The sequence below is a fragment of the Lepidochelys kempii genome, chromosome 4, assembly GCF_965140285.1.
Source record: "Lepidochelys kempii isolate rLepKem1 chromosome 4, rLepKem1.hap1, whole genome shotgun sequence".
In the NCBI taxonomy this organism is placed as follows: domain Eukaryota; kingdom Metazoa; phylum Chordata; order Testudines; family Cheloniidae; genus Lepidochelys; species Lepidochelys kempii.
The window spans coordinates 53468808-53487084 of record NC_136383.1 but is presented as its reverse complement, the minus strand read 5'-3'; the positions used below and the strand labels follow the sequence as shown (position 1 = coordinate 53487084).

Here is an 18277-nt window from a genome sequence, read left to right as displayed (position 1 = left end):
GAACCACAGCACATAGTGAATGACTGATGGCAACCAAGCCACAGTATTAGAAGTGGAAAAAAACCCAACCAATCAACCAAAAAAAAAAAAACCCACCACAGGCAGAATAATCAAAAGTATCACTTTTAAAAATACCAGTATTTTGTTTAAATTCTGCATGTAACATGCCATGGGAAGGCCACTTTAGTGAGGCATCTGTCTATAATATGGATTAAAAAATAGTGAACAGAAACAGCATGGAAATACTGATCTTTGCTTTGAGGAAAGAGCTATCACACCAACATTAACAGAAGTGAATGGGAGAAGCAAAAGATGCTGAAGTTATCATGGCTGCCAGTAGAGAATAGTTCTCCCTGATATTGATATTTGGATAATTTGGATGCATGGAATACAGTAACCTCTGAGGACTTGTAGACACTGTGGACCAACATCTGCTCTTTGATGGGCACATATAGTTCCCTTAAAACCAATGGAAGACGTTTTGTGCCAATCTGAGGGACAATTTTGGGCTAATAGTTGCAGTTGGACAAGTCAAAAAAATCAGTTTAGTGATTTTTGTGACTAGAAAGTACAACAATTTGGGGCTGGTTTTATGACAAATTCTTAACAGAACAAGTCTGCATCTCAAATATTGATACTGTCACATGTGGAGTAGAGAAGATGGCTCAATGGATGTGCAAAAATTAGACCTTCCACCAGATCAGTGGTGTATGCGACTTTTTTCAGGAAAAGGGAGAGGAAAGAGAGAAAATGAGAAATATAAGTGGGTTCAATCCAGCTGGGAGCTAGAATAGAGTTATGTTGATATAAATACATTTTTCCTCTTTGAGGGGAAAGACACCTGAAGGAATGTTTGAAATATACAGTGTGCTGGAAACAAAGGCATGGATGTGTTTCATAATGACCTTATTAAACTAAAAGACAGGAGAGAGAAGAAAGAAACTCAAGCACATGCTAAAAACCCTACTTGGTCTCTTTAGCTATTTGCCCCATTTAGCCAGTTTCATTTGGAAGCTCTGTTTTTTATGCTGGAAAACTCTTACTGAATACATAAGATAGCTACAGGGTGACCTAACTAGCAATAAGAATGCTACAGAAATAACTTAATTTTTGCATGTCAGTTCTCTGCAGTCAAACTTCTTTAACATTTTAGACTATCAGGTCAGGAAAAGGTGAGAGGAGGGTGATCTTAGTTTACTCACCCCTTTCAATATTTAGTGTAATTTCTTTTGAAAAATATGCAGTTCAAACATCTAATGAGAACATCTCCTCCTTTCTAATGGACAGTCCTCATGTTATGTTACACACCCTTAGGGGCTTAATGGAGAGAGGCCTGCTTCCACAGGATGGAAAAATTGTTTAATAATGCAATGAAACACAAACTCCTCTCTATCTCCCCCTTTCCCCTCACCCCCCATATTTGAGACCTGTTCTTAGTAATAAGTATTACAATCTTTCTGGAATGTGTCAAATGGATTTTATTTTATAAATTGATATGGATGTTTAAATTTTTAGGATGGAATCCTGCCTCACTGATGTCAACGGGTGTTTTGCCATTGATTTTGATGGGGCCAGGATTTTACCCTCTGTCTTTAATAGAGTGCTGATGTCTCTTTTCACCAGTAACAGAAACTAGGGGCCATCTGGATACTAGACATTTTGTTGGTATAAGCTAACATCTGTGACTCTGCATAACTACTTACTAGAAGAATTTAGTCTTTTACCAAAATAGATAAGGTCACTTAGGGCTTGGTTCTTTTCAAAGAACTTGAAAGTGACTCGTAAAAATGGTGTATCATTCCTCTTCAGTTAGGTACTGAAAATATTCAAGAGTCACTGCTGATATGAACAGATTTCAGAAGGGTAGCCTTGTTAGTCTATAAGTTACAGCTTGGAATTACTTTTGTTAAAGGAAGTGAAAAAAGTGCTAGTTGGGTTGGATGTTTAAATGTTACAAATAATACTGCGGTAACTTTATTCTTGTTTTGCTGACTCTATGAAGAGTATAATGCATAATAAAACTGCACAATTTGACAGATTTAGACAGCTGGCTCATTCACCAGAAGTTCACATTTTGTTAATGTCCACCCACGTTGAATAAGGGAAGATTAGTTGGTAAGGTCAATTTACAAAAATGGTTGTCAGGACATTTTTTTTAATTGTAAAACTTTTTGTGATGGAATTCAGTAAAAAGACTATAGGCAGAAAGCAGTGGAGACAAAGAGCTGCTATTAACCTACAGATGCAGGCTATTGCAGGGTTCATTGCAAGATTTGTCACACTGCTTAGCCAATGAAGTGTTAGTGTGACTAGAAAGGACCACCCTTTTCTGGGGTAAGAGGGCAATTTGGTCTCCATGCTCATTTAATCCTGAGACTTCTTTGAATAGACTGTCACTTGAATCTACATTGTGCAAAATTATGCATGCACTTTTTAATGCAGACTATTGTTCACTAAGCACTCAACCAAGATTTCTCAACCAATTTCCATTTGGCATGAGGTCAGCTAAAACCCAAGTAATCATATATGGAAGGAAAGTGTAGCTTTCTGTTCACTTTAGCCAGTCTCTTAACACAGATCGGGACAAATATCAAGCATGCTTTCCTTGCAAATTTCAGATGTATTAAAATAAGAGACTGAAAACATCCATTAATGGAAAATTAGTTACAAGTCACTGTCCTATAAAGGTCATTTTCTTATGGGTGGGAAATCTTGCTGGAATATGTTAGACTGCATTGCTTAAACCACTATCCACTGTTGATACAGGAACAGCAATTTATAGGGCGATGATGGGAACACTGTGGTTGTTCTGTTTTCTCTTTGTAGGTAAGTTTTTCTGTAAGGCAGTAGTACAAAGGAAACCTTATATGTGATAGATATGAATGCTGAGATCTGGCCGCACATGATGGGGGATCAAGGGGCAGGGGCGGATTGGGGGTGGTCCCCCAGTCTGAAGGTGTCTATAGTTAAAATATTAACTAATGCTTTAAAAAACCTGAATACAGCATGTACACCAAATTTATTGATACATTTACAAAAATTAATTTTTTGTTAACTCTTCAAGGAACATTTACATTTAAAACCATATTTGGCAATAATCGTCATATAACGTTTTTACAAATGACATTTTATGTACCCAAGATTTGCTAAAGTGAGCTCTTGTCCAGTGAAGTTCCATTCAGTGTGAAATCTGTAACAGTCTAATCATGTATAATCTGGGCACTCCTGTTATAGTGAAAAGCACTTTTATAAACATTTTTATGGTATGCTGGAATTCTACAAAGATTGATTGGTGGTTGCTTTTTCATCCGTTGTAAAGGAATACATGTTGACACAAGGATACATTTCTAAATTAGATCCACAACACATTTAAGAGTGTTTGCTCTCTCATTCCCCGTCATTCCAATTAAGTTGGTGAAAAATGTAACTTTAGTATTTTACAGGACATGGCAAAGCTGTTTCATCTAGGTGATGTCTATATTATAAAAATAAAATAAAATAATATAAATATGTAACATGAACCCAGTGCCCAATGTTAAATAAAATATATGATAAAAAGCAGACCTTCTAGGATGACTGGTTTTGAAATACGCTGATATAATTTAATTATTAAACACTTGAAACAGTTTTGATATTAAGTTGTGATAACCAGATTTCTGCATCTATGCCAGATAAAGAAGTAAGTGCATAACATTCTGTAATAGAGATACATTGATGAAGGTGAAGGTTACAAGCTTACAATTAATTGCCTATTTAGGACTGCATTAAGGAGTTTAGAAATATTCTCTCATAGTGTAGTTCATTTCACCTTAAAAACTGTTATAACTAAATTTAATGAAATCCAGCAGTTTGTACGGTAATGTTTCAAAACTCCTCCCTTTATTGTTATAATCAGATAGTTAAAGACATAAAATTGCTGGGATGTCAAAGAATCCATTATGACACCATAAGAGTCCTTTGATGAAAATGTGGTTGAAGTGGAATCACTGTGTAAGCTATTTCACGTGAAGAAATATATTTCAGAAATTCCACTAGTTATGCAAGCACACTTATGATGGGGTTTTGTGTGTGTTGTACATCTATACAGATGTATGGATATATGCACACATGAAAAAAAAATTATCTGCACATGTCTGGAAATTATAGTTAAATTAATAAAAGTAAATTGAATCACCGGTGTTTATAGCAGGATAACCGTCCTTTTAAAATGACAGAATTCAAAATAAATGCCCGTTGAAAATGTAGTATCCAAATAGTCCCAGAAACTATACAATGTAGCTGGTTAGATCCAGCAAATAGGATGTCATGTCTATAATCTGATCAAGAATACCTGCCCTTGTCACTCTTCGGATGTTTCTATCCACTTGTTCACACTGGGGGCCAAGATATCCTTTTTTACACAAGCACTTATTGGGTCTTACACAGACACCTCCGTGTCGACATGCTGGATCACATTTTGCTGTGGGGGAAAAAATATTCTAATTCATGTTGAGAATCTTACTAAGAAATAAAAAAATCAAAAGCATGCACATGACATGAGAGCTACTTAGCGCCAGTGACTGTGATGATAGGATAAAAAAAAATTACAAGTACGGAGTATGAAGACCAAACTGGTGCTAAAAAAAAAGTTGCAGAATGGATACCCAGAACTGTGAAGGAAATAAATACTGTTTTCGTGCTCCTAAGAGGACCTCACAAGTAATGGACTGTGAAAATAAATAGCTATTTGACTTATGGCAAAATTTTCAAAAGCGTTTAATTGACTTAGGTGCCTCGGTCTCATTTTCAAAAATGACTTAGGCACTTGGAAATCTAGGGTTCAGGTTTATAAAGGTATTTAGGCATTGCTCTCCCTGGCTTAGGTGCCAAAATCTCATTTTCAAAAGTGACTTAGGTGCTTTAGCACCTAAGTCCCATTGACTTCCAGTGAGACTTAGGCATCTATGTCAGTTAGACATTACAATGCTGAGCAAAGCAACACCTACATACATTTAAAAATCTGGCCCAAAGTCACTTTTAAAAATGGGATGTGGGTTCCTAAGTCACTTAGGCCAACATTTTAAAAGGTATTTAGGTCTTGCAGTGCTCCTCATAGCAACACCTAACTGATTTAGGAGCTTACATCTCATTCTTAAAAGTGATTTAGTCACTTAGCAGCTTAAATCCCATTGACAGTCAATCACTAAATACCTTGAAAAATGTGGGCCTGAGGTACTTTGTGTCTCTTTAAAACAGTGGTCCCCAGCCTTTCTGTGGGAATAGCACATTCCTATTCCCAACAGACTGTGGCGGGCGCCAAACACCCTGTCGCCGAAATGCCGATGAGAAACAGCAACGCTTCTTGGCAGCATTTCGGCAGGCGGTTCTCAGATGACCGTGGGCGGAGGCGTCATTTCAGTGGCGTGGTGTCCTGGCGGCGCACACAACTGCCCCAGCGCCATTGCGCCCGCGGGCACCACGTTGGGGACCCCTGCTTTAAAAGATACCTGAATATTTACCACTGCAATTCTTTATTACTCAGTTTTTTCAGTTTTTTAACTGTAAACATTATATTGAGTTCCAACTAATATTAGCCAAACCAACTATAAATAACTGCAATTGTATAACGTCTTTTAGCCCTTTGTTTGGGATGGACAGTATTATGATGAAAATATTCAGATGTTTTTGTCATGATGATGCCACCCTGATGATATTTAATGATGTCTAAGACAAAATAGATGAGTAAAAAGTCAGGTCTCTTGGTTTGCATTACTAATTTCTATTTTTCACTGTAAGGCCCTCTTAGAACCAGATTATTGCCTCCCAGTTATTTACTTTTATTATTTAGAATACGTTAGTGGTGCAAGGTCCCATGCAGGGATCTAAGCAGCATTGCTAAGTGTAGTCTGACATGTAGTAAAGAGAGAATCCTTGCTCTTTCCTAAGTTGCAGGTACTGGACTATATCAATCATCCTACACCCAACCTGCGAGAAGGGGAGAGATGATTAAGCACCCCATTAGATTCACAGCGGAGTGCTTCTTCCTGGAGCTCCTTTGGGCAGGGAAAGTGGAAAGAGTACTGTCCAGAATACAGACTTGCAGAATTTAGGGCTTCTGTGCAGAGGGTCTGCCTTTTTGTGCTGCTCTATGGGATTCTCTTCCCATCTAGTGCTGTGCTGCCATCATCTGTTTTACTTGCTTTTTATTGTATACCCACATCCTTGTCTGAGCCATCATTGACATCAGCTCAGCTCTGGGATTAGGGTTTGTTCATTAACTTTTGCTTCCTTTGATGACACACCCAGAGTAAAGTTACTGAGTTCCAGAAAAAAGTTGGAACATAGATTTAAAAAAAAAGGCTTGGCAACAATTTGACAGCTTTATAACCCAGAGAATTTCCCCAGTGGATTATAAACATTTTACAATTATCAGGTATATCTTGTGCTGAAATATTTATCAAATTCTCTTTAATCAACATATTAACTAGAAAGAAAAGGAGGACTTGTGGCACCTTAGAGACTAACCAATTTATCTGAGCATAAGCTTTCGTGAGCTACAGCTTACTTCATCAGATGCATGCAGTGGAAGTGAGCTGTAGCTCACGAAAGCTTATGCTCAAATAAATTGGTTAGTCTCTAAGGTGCCACAAGTCCTCCTTTTCTTTTTGCGAATACAGACTAACACGGCTGCTACTCTGAAACATACTAACTAGAGTCACTGTATCTTATAGGGAAAAATAAAACAAAAATGCAAAGGCATTTTAATAAAAGACCACATCAAACTGGCTGACTTTAAAGTATGCAAAAGAATAATTGAAGGGACAGATCCTGCAGCCCCTTCTGAGCAGGTAACTCTTATTTAAGTCAGTGGTAATTCTATGTGGGGGGAGACTGCAGGGTCAGGGATTTAGGACCAGATTTTTCAAGGTACTGTATTTAGTTGCCTCATTCCCTTTGATTTCAGTGAGAATAAGGCACCTACATGTCTCTTGAAATCTGATTCCTAATTTATATTACTAGAATTTCCTTTGTATTTTACAACATGGTTGAAAGGTAAAATAGGAGTATATTGTAGTCTACACTATTATTGCCATTAATTAATGGAACTCTACATGCTGTACTTAAGGATCTCACATTGTAGCCTTAAATATTACTTATTGTAGATTTTTCATCTAGAGTCTTCTACTTCACACATCACCACAGTATCAAAGCGCCTGTTTGTTCTGTGCTTCTAGAATCTACAGTAAATTTGCTTTATCAGAGATTTTATCTCAGCAAGTCATTAAAGGCAATTTTTGGGGGAGGTAATTGCTATTTTCACTCATTGCCATGAATCTAAATACTAACCAGTTCTGCAGAATTCTCCTTCCCAGCCTTGATTACAGCAGCATTTTCCAGTTGGAGTGCAGTGCCCATTCCGACAATGCCTTGAGCATTCAGACGTCAATATCTGTGCAGACTGAGCTGTTCTTTTGCATTCTTCAGGGACTAAAGGTCTGTAGAAAAATATGCAAGCCAATTACTTATTTAAAATCAGGGTCAAGGGGAGAGAATGCTTTCACACGTGAAATAAAAAAACTTGCTTTTTTCTCTTTTTCCTCTAAAGAATGCAGTTTAAAATGCCCATATAGAAAAGCTTAGTTTTGTATAGAAAACATGTGAATACTGTAAGTGAAAACAAATCTCTTTTCACATAAAAGGATTATAAGAATACTGTCAGCTGAAATCTTTTCAAGACCTTATCTTGAATCATATAATTCCTTTTCCTGCATTCAGACTGTCACTGTTGACAGTGAACATGGAATGCAAACTGTACTTTTTTCTTAATAAAGGCCTACTCCTTTTCTCATTGGTAACTGTCACAGTTTCAGGGTAACTTCACCTGTATTCCCCCTCCATGGTCCTTAAAGGATACCCACTTAGGGTTTGTGGTTCCCAGTTATGAGTTCTCTTGGGTGGTGACTTGTGTGTGTCTCTCTCTCTCTCCTGACCGGTGGTTTTAAGGCTGCACTGCTCCCTGCCTTTCACTGTGATATCCCGGCCTAAAGGCCAGCCCCTGTGCTTTTCTTTCTTCCTAAGGGCTATGATCACCGTAATGCCAGCAGTTACCACATAGCTCTTTCTAAGCAAGCACATTTATTCTTAAGGTAAAAACTTTAAATGGAAAGCATATAAAAATAATACAAGTTCCTATGCACATGCTAAAAGCTTGCTAGAGGTCATCCATCAGTCTTACTGGGCCATAGTAGGCCAAGTCTTTCCAACCCTTCCATAAGGGTTGGGGGTTCCTGGGACAGAAGGTCCTGTCCATCTGCTGGATCAGAAAGAAGACCCTGAGTCCATTGAAACCCAGACTTTTGATACCACAAGCCATTTCTTTGTCTATTGGTTTCTGGGAAAAGCAGTTTGAACTAGAATATGCAAGACTCCTACAGGGTTGGTACCTCACTGGAGGTGTTTACAATCTGAGTGATTCACCGTAATCACCTCTCCCCTGTTCTTAGTTCCTAGAGGAGCTGTGGCAATCCTCTCTCCAGGCATTGCATACAATCCCTGGCACATAGTAAGTAATACATAATCTACTAATACACTTAACGCAATATGGTCTCCAAAGATATTGCATGTGGTTGCAATATCTGTCACATATATCAATACAAGTTTTGCCATTGACTTCAGTGGGAGCAAGATTGGGTTCTAAGGGAATAGTTATTTTCTCATAACCATCATTCAAAGAAGGATGAGACATTTTATGTTCTTAGCAAAATACAGTACAATGCATCTTTGTGTGCAGTGTTGATGGAGCCGTGTCAGTCCCAAGATATTAGAGAGACAAGGTGGGTGAGGTAAATCTTCTATTGGACCAATCTCTTTTCTGTTCTCTCACCAACAGAAGTTGGTCCAATAAATGATATTACCTCACCCACCTTCTCTCTAATGCATCATTTCATACAAACTGTCTTCTAAGGTATTATTCAGAATTAAACAATATGTATTGAGACCACATATGAAGGCAGCACAGAACACCAATGCTCTGAGAGTTGAACTGCCTCCTGAGAAGCTTCCCTGGTGGAGCTCAAGAATTTGATTTTATCTTAAAAGGCCCTAAATAGTTTTGGAACTGTTTAGCTAAGAGGCTGCCTCCCTCCCTGGGCCCGTACTGCCACTACTGAGATCAGCAGCAGTGCTTAAGTGAGCTAAACATCCTCAGTACTGGAATTCACTTTCCACACTTAGTCTGTTGCAGCCTGGAATTCTTTCACGTGCACTGCAGAGTTCATCTTGTCTCAGAGCCATTTGGAGAAGTTGGGGTCCATAAGGGGAGGAGCTGGAGGCTGAATGATGATTTAACTAGGGTACCATCATATGGCAGGGTTAGTAACTTTCATTTTTGCGGGACTGTCTTTGATTTGGAACAATTGTATTTATTTAATATATATCTGACAAAGTATTTTATTGAACACTTTAGGTTTTTAATTATGTGGTTTAAATTTTAAGAGCTGCCTAGATTTCCGTGTAGATACTTGACAAATCAATACAATTTACACTTAAATAATAATGGGCGAGGAGCCGAGAAAAAAGTATAGGAAAGGAACAAAAGGGATTTTTGGACAGAACTTGAAAGAGATTAAGGGATTTTAGCAGATTCTCACCAACAGTGAGAATAAAATAATAGTTGTGTGGCGAGAAAGAGAAAGCTGCCACGAGGTGAGTGTATGGAATTGGAAGGGCAGTAGAGAGAAATAAGGTAAGTTGGAGGGCTAAGAAAATTTAGAACAATTCTGAACTGGATGTTGAAATGAATCAAAAAGCAGTGAAGTTCAAGGAGATTAAAGTAGGGGGAGACACCTAGAGAAAATTCCATAATATGGTGGAAAGAGGGAGGCATACTGAGTGGGGGAGAGGGCCAGGATTTATAGATGGAGAGTGGAACACCTGGATCTTTAGGAGGTGAGGGAATACAGAGTTAGTGGTGGTTTTGGTAAGGGATGAGGAAGATGGTGGAGTCTGGTGAGGAATATCACATGTATTTCCAATAAGGCAAAACATTTAAGAGAAGGTTAGACAAACACCTGTCAGGAATGGTCTAGATAATACTTATTCCTGCCATGAGTGCAGGGGACTGGACTAGATGACCTTTAGAGTTCCTTTCCAGTCCTATGATTCTATGATTTTTAAGGGAGCCCCGTATTAAAATTTTGGCATTGCATAACTGTCATAGAAGCACAGTAGTTAAAGGCCCAGTAGTTCACCATGTACATTGCCCTGCCAGTCCAAGTTTGTACAATTTTAGCTCACTATTACATGTCTAAAGCAATGGGGTTTCTGTCACTTGTCCTTTTTTAGATGTTTTAGCCGAAATCCTATAGTGCCATCCTTTACAGGGTGCAAAGGTATATTTTACACAAATATACTAAATATTTAAAATTATAGTGATAACTAAAGGTTATTTTATTACTCGGTAGGAAAGATAGATTATATAGACAATAATGGGATGTTAATGAATTTCCTTAGAGCAGAGGTACCAAAGATAAAGGACTTCAATCGCTGATGGTCTCAGCCTTTTTGTCTTTACTCTTTTCCTCCTCTTCCTGATTAACAGTATAACTTGTTGAAACCTTAAACTTCCACTGGTCCTGCTTTTGTGTGTCTTGTCTGTTCAGAAACTTGGTGTTAGTCCTGCTGGGTGACTTTTTCCTGTAGGTGCTCAGATACTCCAGGCTAGAATCTATCTCTGCCTCCTGTTTCTGTTGGCTTTTCCTCTAGTGAAGTGCCCAGTTTCTGATTTTTACCTACAGAGAGCACTCTGAATGGAGGTGTTTTATGTCGTGTATTATGACTCGTGCAGCCATTTTGCAATATCTAACAATATCACTGCTGCATTCTACAACTTCCGTTTGACACGCCAGGGTTTTTTTTTTTTTTTTGCCTTGTATGTTCATAATTGAATCAAACTTTGCTGTAGTTTTGATACCAGTGTAAATGGAGAATTCAAGCTGCATGCAATTCAGGGAATCCATTATTTATTTATCTTTTTATTTATTTTTATCTATTGTTTTAGATTTAAATAGTATTTAAAAAGCCCTTACAAAAAGTGCTAGGCACTCTGGCAACTGATAAGTCTTATAAGAACATAATATTCATCACACAATACATTAAAAAGTCCTACAGAATATAGATTCTGAGGAATCTTTTCCAGTGATAACGCAAACCAAGCTGCAGAATTTCCTAGTATTTCCTACACAGTTCAAGTGTTGTTATTTATTATTTATTAAATATGGTTTTAATTTTAATTTGGAAATAACTGTAACTATAGATGATCTGTTCACATGTCATATGGCTTCAAACATCCATTCCATTGATATGTTTTTTTTATAAAATTCCATGCACCACCACAGGCATCTTGTGAAACATGTACATGTAAGTCTTTTGCTTTTCTTGTCAAAGAACAGATGGAGCCCACCACCTATATAACGAATAACATAATTTCATAGGAAATGCAGGCTTGATGGTATGCAAAGAGACACATATTGTTGTCATATCCTTAATTTTTCAGTTGCCTCTGTATTTTTAATTTAAATAACCATCTTTAACGTTGTATTAGCATCAGTTTTAGCACTTTATTTCCTAGTATTTTTCTTGAGGGAATCACTCCGAAACTTTTATTTGAATGTTTGATCTCTTATTGTACATTCATGGTGTACTTTTGAATTTATTTGAGCTATATTGTGACCCACGCTAAGAAACTTTCAGGTGCCTTGAAGGGAGTATGCACTCACTTGATGGATTGGGACTAAATGAGTGCCGCGGTGTTTGGCAGCTGGGTGAGGTGGATTTGTTAATGAAAAGGGGAGGGGATGAGATCCAGAAGTGATGCCAGTGGTGGGGAAAAAGAAAAGGAGGACTTGTGGCACCTTAGAGACTAACCAGTTTATTTGAGCATAAGCTTTCGTGAGCTACAGCTCACTTCATCAGATTTATTTTCATACATATCGCTCGCTGGAAAATTGGTGAGTGGGTTTGATTATCGGGGAAGAATTTAGCAGCTGGGGGTTGGTGGGATTCTCACTGAGAGAGTTTAATTTCTGGGACAGCCATAGGCTTGGTATTAAAATGGGTAAGTTGATTTTTGGAATGGGAGCATGCTTGAAGAGGGAGTCTGGGTGGGATTGGTTGTACAGCAAAATTACTTAGATTAGTGAAGACTGTAAGGAACTCCCAAAGGATCTAAAAAGCTAGGTAAATGGGTAGCATGATGGCAAATGAAATTCAATGTTGGCAAATAGAAGACAATGCATGTTGGAAGAAATAACTTGAGCCCCTCATACACATTCTTGGGTTTTAAATTAGGAAAAAGAACATGGTAGGTTTTGGACAGCTCAATGAAAACTCAGCCGAATCAAAAACAAATATGCTAGGATTCATAGGGAATGGGATGGAAAACAGTACTGAAAATGTTACAGTGTTCTACAAATCAATGCTATGTCCTTATCCTGAATACTGTCTTCTACTCTAGTTGCCCTATCTAAAAAAAAAATAAGAATTAATAGTGTGGAGCCTGATGCTCAAAACTATTTCAAGGTCTGGAACAATATTCATGTGCGGAGAAAATGAAAAGATTAGGATTGTTTAGAGAGGAATGAGAGCGAACACGATGGAACTATACAAAATGGGCCTGTATGGACAGGGTAAGTTGAGCACTCCCGTTGACTGTTTCTCATAGTGTCAAAAGAAGGGGGCATTCAAGGAAAAAAATTAAACTGGTAAAAGTAATTACTTTTTGTACAATGTACAATTAGCCTAGTGGCAATCATTTCAACAGGCTATCGCTGAAGTCTGATCTTAGTAGGATTTTAAACAAGGATTAGGTATTTATATGGATAATGGCAGTCATAGTAGTAAAATATAGTACGATGCATAGAGTATCAGGTTGCAGTTTAATAAAGTCCCTTTTCTGAGTAAAGTGCATTTTAAGGGCTTAATATTAAACAAAAGCATAATTTGTGGTGGCAGGAGGAGGGGTGATAAAGGAAAATCTGCTAGTGCACAGGCAGGGTCTTGGTAAAGAGACTTCCCATAGCCTCTTTTTAGTGTGCTTAATTTCAGATAGACACAGTGGGCTAAATTTTCCAAAGGCGTCTCAAAATTGTGTGCTTTAATGGCTGGCTTGCATGTATGAATGAATCGTAAAAATGAAGATGTGCTGACTTATCTGAGAAATATTTTGAAGTAAAGAATGACCATACAAATGACAGAAACTGAACTCAGAGCTTTTATTTGTGAAAATATTCATGAATTGATTTTTTTATTTAATCAAACAGCTTTATCTATGTTAGCACTGGTAGGTAAATTCTGTTGTCTTAGTATTCTACTAATGTGGTAAAAATAACAAGGATTCCTTGTGGCACCTTAGAGACAAACAAATGTATTTGGGCATAAGCTTTCATGGGTTAGAACCACTTCATCAGGTGCATGGAGTGAAAATACAGGAGCAGATATAAATACATGAAAGGATGGGGGTTGCTTTACCAAGTGTGAGGTCAGTTTAACGAGATAAATCAATTAACAGCAGGATACCAAGGTAGGAAAAATAACTTTTGAATTTGTAAGAGAGTGGCCCATTACAGACAGTTGACAAGAAGATGTGAGTAACAGTAGGGAGAAATTAGTATTGGACAAATTAAGTTTAGGTTTTATAATGACCCAACCACTCCCAGTCTCTATTCAGGCCTAATCTGATGGTATCCAGTTTGCAAATAAATTCCAGTTCTGCAGCTTCATGTTGGAGTCTGTTTTTGACGTGTTTTTGAATGTGGTGGAAATCATGTATTTTATATGAACTTAAGCCTGTTTGATCACTTACGCAATTTCAAATATTTCTCTCTATTGTTGATACTTGTGAATAAAACTCTGATTTTTATTCTAATATTAATGATCAATAAACTTGTACTTGTCATGCTTCATCAATATTGATCACATCACTAGTTACTTGGGCTGGAGTGGAAGGAAAGATGGCAAAATTCACGTTGGCAAAGTGCCTAGTGACCAGATTAATAAAAAGGCAGGTGAAACAAAACCCTGTTATGATTGTTGAGTTGTATGTGAAAAAACTTACCAATACTCCTTATGTATATCATGGGAAAGCCCAAAAGCATTCCTCAAGATCAGAGCACTGCTGAACATGTACACACATGAACATATAAGCGAGAGTTCCTGCCCCATAGAACTTACAATTTATGATATTCAAATCTTTAAGGGCAGAACGTTTTCAGGCACAGAACAATTATTTTAAACTGGATCCCACAAAGGTAAAATTAGTTCTGGAACTGACTGAGGGCCTGATCATGCCAACACTTAAGCATGTTTGTAATTTTGCTCACACACGTAGTTCTTCTGTCTCCTGACATAGAACATGGAGAATGGGGCAGATGTAGAGAATAGATGGGGATCCATAAAGTTATTGACCTACTGTCCCTTCTTGGACTCAGGACCAGATTAAGGTCAGTGACTTCATGCATGTATCATCTACTTCTTCACAATCTCCAAGTTGCAAGACATGGCGGCTGTAACCATGGAGTTGCTCACTATCCACATGATGTTCTGTGGGAAAGATTCTTTCACTCCTCCCATTAGTCCCTATAAAACTCTCAAGTGCAGAGCCCAGTAAACTGATTGTGTGTAGGATTTGGCTCCTAGGAAGTCAACCAAAAAAGCTGCTGCTAATGACTATGTAACTAGAATTTTTCAGACTCTATATCTTAAAGAGCTATTTATATAAACAGTACAGTATTAGATATCTTGCTTGTTAAAGTATACATTCATGAATCTGTGTAATCGTAGATATATGGAGCATGGAATAAAAGCTGCATTTGGTCTCGGGGTACTCATTGTCTGATGAAGGTCTGACATACTCAGCAAATTGAGACTCGGGATAGTAAAATAATTTACATATGCATTACTGTACTAGGAATAGAAGAGCAGCCTCTGTTATTATTTAATGCAAGTTAATGAATACAAATATAAGCCATGTTTTAATAAAGGAAAATTCACATAAAAATAATCTGTCATTTCATGGCATCCTTAATAAATCTCTTGATAGTTCCACCACATGCAGAAAGTCAGTGATTTAATTGCAATGTGTGTTGCTATTCCACTCACGCACATGTGGAGCAATACAATTTAGGAGGCAAAATTCAGCTTTCATGTAATTCCACTGAAGCGAATGCCATGCCATCAAGGGTGAAGTTGGCACAATATTTTTAAAATGCTTGGCGAGTAAAACAAACAAAAGATGCATCTCTGTTCTGGGAATAGGGCATATCCATGCAAATCCTGACTCTGATGTCAAAAGGGTTTCTGATAGTTTCACTGCTTTGTGGATAGGAGAAGATTTCACTTCAATTACATTTCACCCAAAATATTACTTAGTTATTAAAATGATGGACAAACACATATTAATGCAAAATGTATCCTAACTTTGATTTTTTCTAGGGCAAATTGCAAGTGAAAATAAGTTTGTTTCATTATAATTTACTACTTGTCACAGAATAAATATTGCATCTCTTCAGGTACAGTTTCTAAAATAAAAATATACCTTAAGTACTGGGAGATATGCCAGAAGCTCGTTACTTGTCTCCAGATTTACTACATGGGAATAATGTGGAAAAAAACCTCACTGTTCTTAGATTTAAACTCAGCAACCTATAAAATTTATTCTTATATGGTATACTCGTTCATGACCTCTAGTCTTAAGAAATTCTGTCATGTTTGAAAACTAGTCCCTAGTGGAGCCTGTATCAATGTTAATAGCTAAGAGGTCAATGCAACTGCTAAACAGTTTGTATTACTGTCAGGGTGGTCATGAAAACAACACCTGCTGCATGAGCACTTGGCAGCTGGGTCAACAGGCACTGTGGGAATTTATCAATTTAGGGGGCCACTTGCATAACACTTTGACTGATGAATTGGCAAAGACTGGCTTACTGGACTAAAGCTGCTCTATTATGTATGACTTTCTTTGGGATGGCAGAGGAATTGGCTTCCTGCAGGCTCCAGAAAATAGTCAAAAGATAAACTGAACTGTTTTTTCCTTATAAAATGATAAAAAGTGAAAGCTCCTTAATACCCAATGTTAGAAACAGTAAGAAAATGAAAACAAAACCGTTACAGTCAGTGGATTGTGCTGTGATTAAAAAAAAAAAAAACCCTCAGTTTTTCCATAGTGGTTACAAAGGACTTTTTGTGGTGTACTTCTGTAAAGTGAAACTCTCTAGGCTGGTATTTACTAAGAGCTTTAATTTCTCTTTAGTGTCTCTTATGGGAATAGTAACTGCATGTGGCTAGGTAAATGAGATAAGAATTTTGCATTCTAAGACTAAACTAAATATAATTAGACATTAATTCTGACTTTCCATTCTCTTAAATGACTTAGAGGGATAGTAACTTTTTGGATAGAGGGAGATTGTATGGCCCACCTGGGTGGGTTCACCAATAAAATGGCTCATTTTGTTGACAGCTTTAATAAGTGCTTTCAGAGTATATCTCTGAACCATCAAACATAGACTTTTTTTGGAGAATGGGTCTAATACTGTATATTTCTATTCTCATCTCTCATTAACCAAAATCTTCATAAATGCAACATTTAAACATTATTTTTATATTTTTCTGAAAATGGCAAATTCCTGACATATGAGACAGTTGTATTAAAAGCTATAACAGCTGAAGTTCTTGGGAACAGCATTCACCTTAGCTTCAAATCGCCTGAATGAGATCAAGTGCCCCAGACACAATCCTTTGTTTGGAATAAATTAATTTGTAAATATTCTTCTGGTATCATAAACCGCAGAAGAGTGTCAAAAAGGAATGCTAAACTGAATGGTAGAAGTTTGTAGGGTTAAGCAAGTTTAGGGCCTAGTCCAACTCAAAACAACTCCAGCCTGGCCCAAAGACGCTTTGCAGACATGCTGTAGTCCAGAACTGTGAAGACTAATCATAATGCATGGGGAAGTATTCTCCCTTGAAAGTCCATGGAGCACCTGATTAGGTATTAGATACTGCCCTCTTTTTCAAAAATAAACAGGACCTAAGGAATTGCCATACTGGATCAGAACAATTGTCTGTCTAGTTGAATCATGTATCAGACTATGGCAAATACTAGATGATTCAGAGGAAGGAATGGATTTCCTTAAATGGATTTCTATACCTATGTCTGGTGAGTTTCTTTCTAACCCGAGGCAATGTTTGATTTAGATCCTGAAGCATAAGAGCTTAAGGGTTTGTCTACACTAGCACTTTTGCGGCAAAACTTTTGTCAGTCAGGGATGTGAAAAAACCAGTCCCCTGACCAATATAAGTTTCACCAACAAAAGTGTCGGTGTGGACAGCACTATGTTGGTGGGAGATGATCTCCCACTGACACAACTACCATTGCTCGTTGGGTGTGGTTAAATTATGCCGGTGGGAAAGCTCTCTCCTGCCAGCAGAGAGTGGCTACACGAGACCTTATAGCAGCTCAGCTGCAGGGGTACAGCTGTGCTATAGTGGAGACATAGCCTAAGAGTTGTTTTCTTAGATTTCTTTAGATTTTCTTAGATTATAAACTCTTTGGAGCAGGGATGTTTCACTTCTCTAACTAAGGTGAGCTCCCTTTAACTGCTTTTCTCCCATTACCTCCATTGTATTAAATGTATTAAAATGTAATGATGCTCATGTGCCAAGATGTTGGACATTGGTGTATGGAAGGGAGGGGTTTTGTGCACAGTTTTCAGATCCCCTATCATTCCCTTGGAAGTAGTTGCATTGTAAAGAACTTGAAATTGGGGCAAAGGGATTTGCTTCTTCATATGTTGACTGGTGTATAGGGTAGTATAGAAAGAACTTGGGCCTATTTTTGTCTATTTGAATCTGATAATTCCTCATTTTTGATGTACAACTTTTGGTGCTAATTACACCTCGGAAAACCTTTTTGGGTGATTTTAATTTCATCACTGTTTTTATCACAAGTCAGAATAATTTTACTGAGTCTATGGATTTTGTTTTATAAATCATTTGGGTAGGATTTGGGGGCCTGTTAGAAATAGTTGCTGGTTTTTAGGACTTGATACACAATTTGGAGTATTCATTTGGTGGTGGGAAAACAGAAGATCCTTGGTATGGCCTTTGCTTTTCTGGTCACAGATAAATTCTGGGGTGCACTGTTCATTGTACAAACTTACCTGGAGAAGAGGTGGATGACAGCAAGTTAACCCATGCATATAACTGCCTGGAGGCAGGGACGTCTCTAGAAACCATCGGGCAGATC

General features: G+C 37.7%; 2 protein-coding genes across 6 annotated transcripts in view; one reads left to right on the top strand and one right to left on the bottom strand.

Annotated features, from left to right (window-relative positions):
• ANAPC10 (anaphase promoting complex subunit 10) overlaps positions 1-18277 on the top strand; it is a 301742-nt gene that overhangs the window by 172942 nt on the left and 110523 nt on the right. The window lies entirely within an intron of this gene.
• The window catches only part of HHIP (hedgehog interacting protein), an 87405-nt gene continuing 71802 nt past the window's right edge, over positions 2675-18277 (bottom strand). Inside the window, exons 12-14 of one of the 2 annotated variants that reach the window (XM_073341236.2) lie at positions 7327-7475; positions 4331-4459; positions 2675-3475 (exon numbers count right to left, since the gene is read on the bottom strand). In XM_073341236.2, the coding sequence (XP_073197337.1) occupies positions 3465-3475; positions 4331-4459; positions 7327-7475 (289 nt within the window). In that variant the 3' untranslated portion in view covers positions 2675-3464. Of the gene's footprint in view, positions 3476-3647; positions 4460-7326; positions 7476-18277 lie in introns of those variants that run through there. The other variant, XM_073341234.2, reaches the window with a different exon arrangement.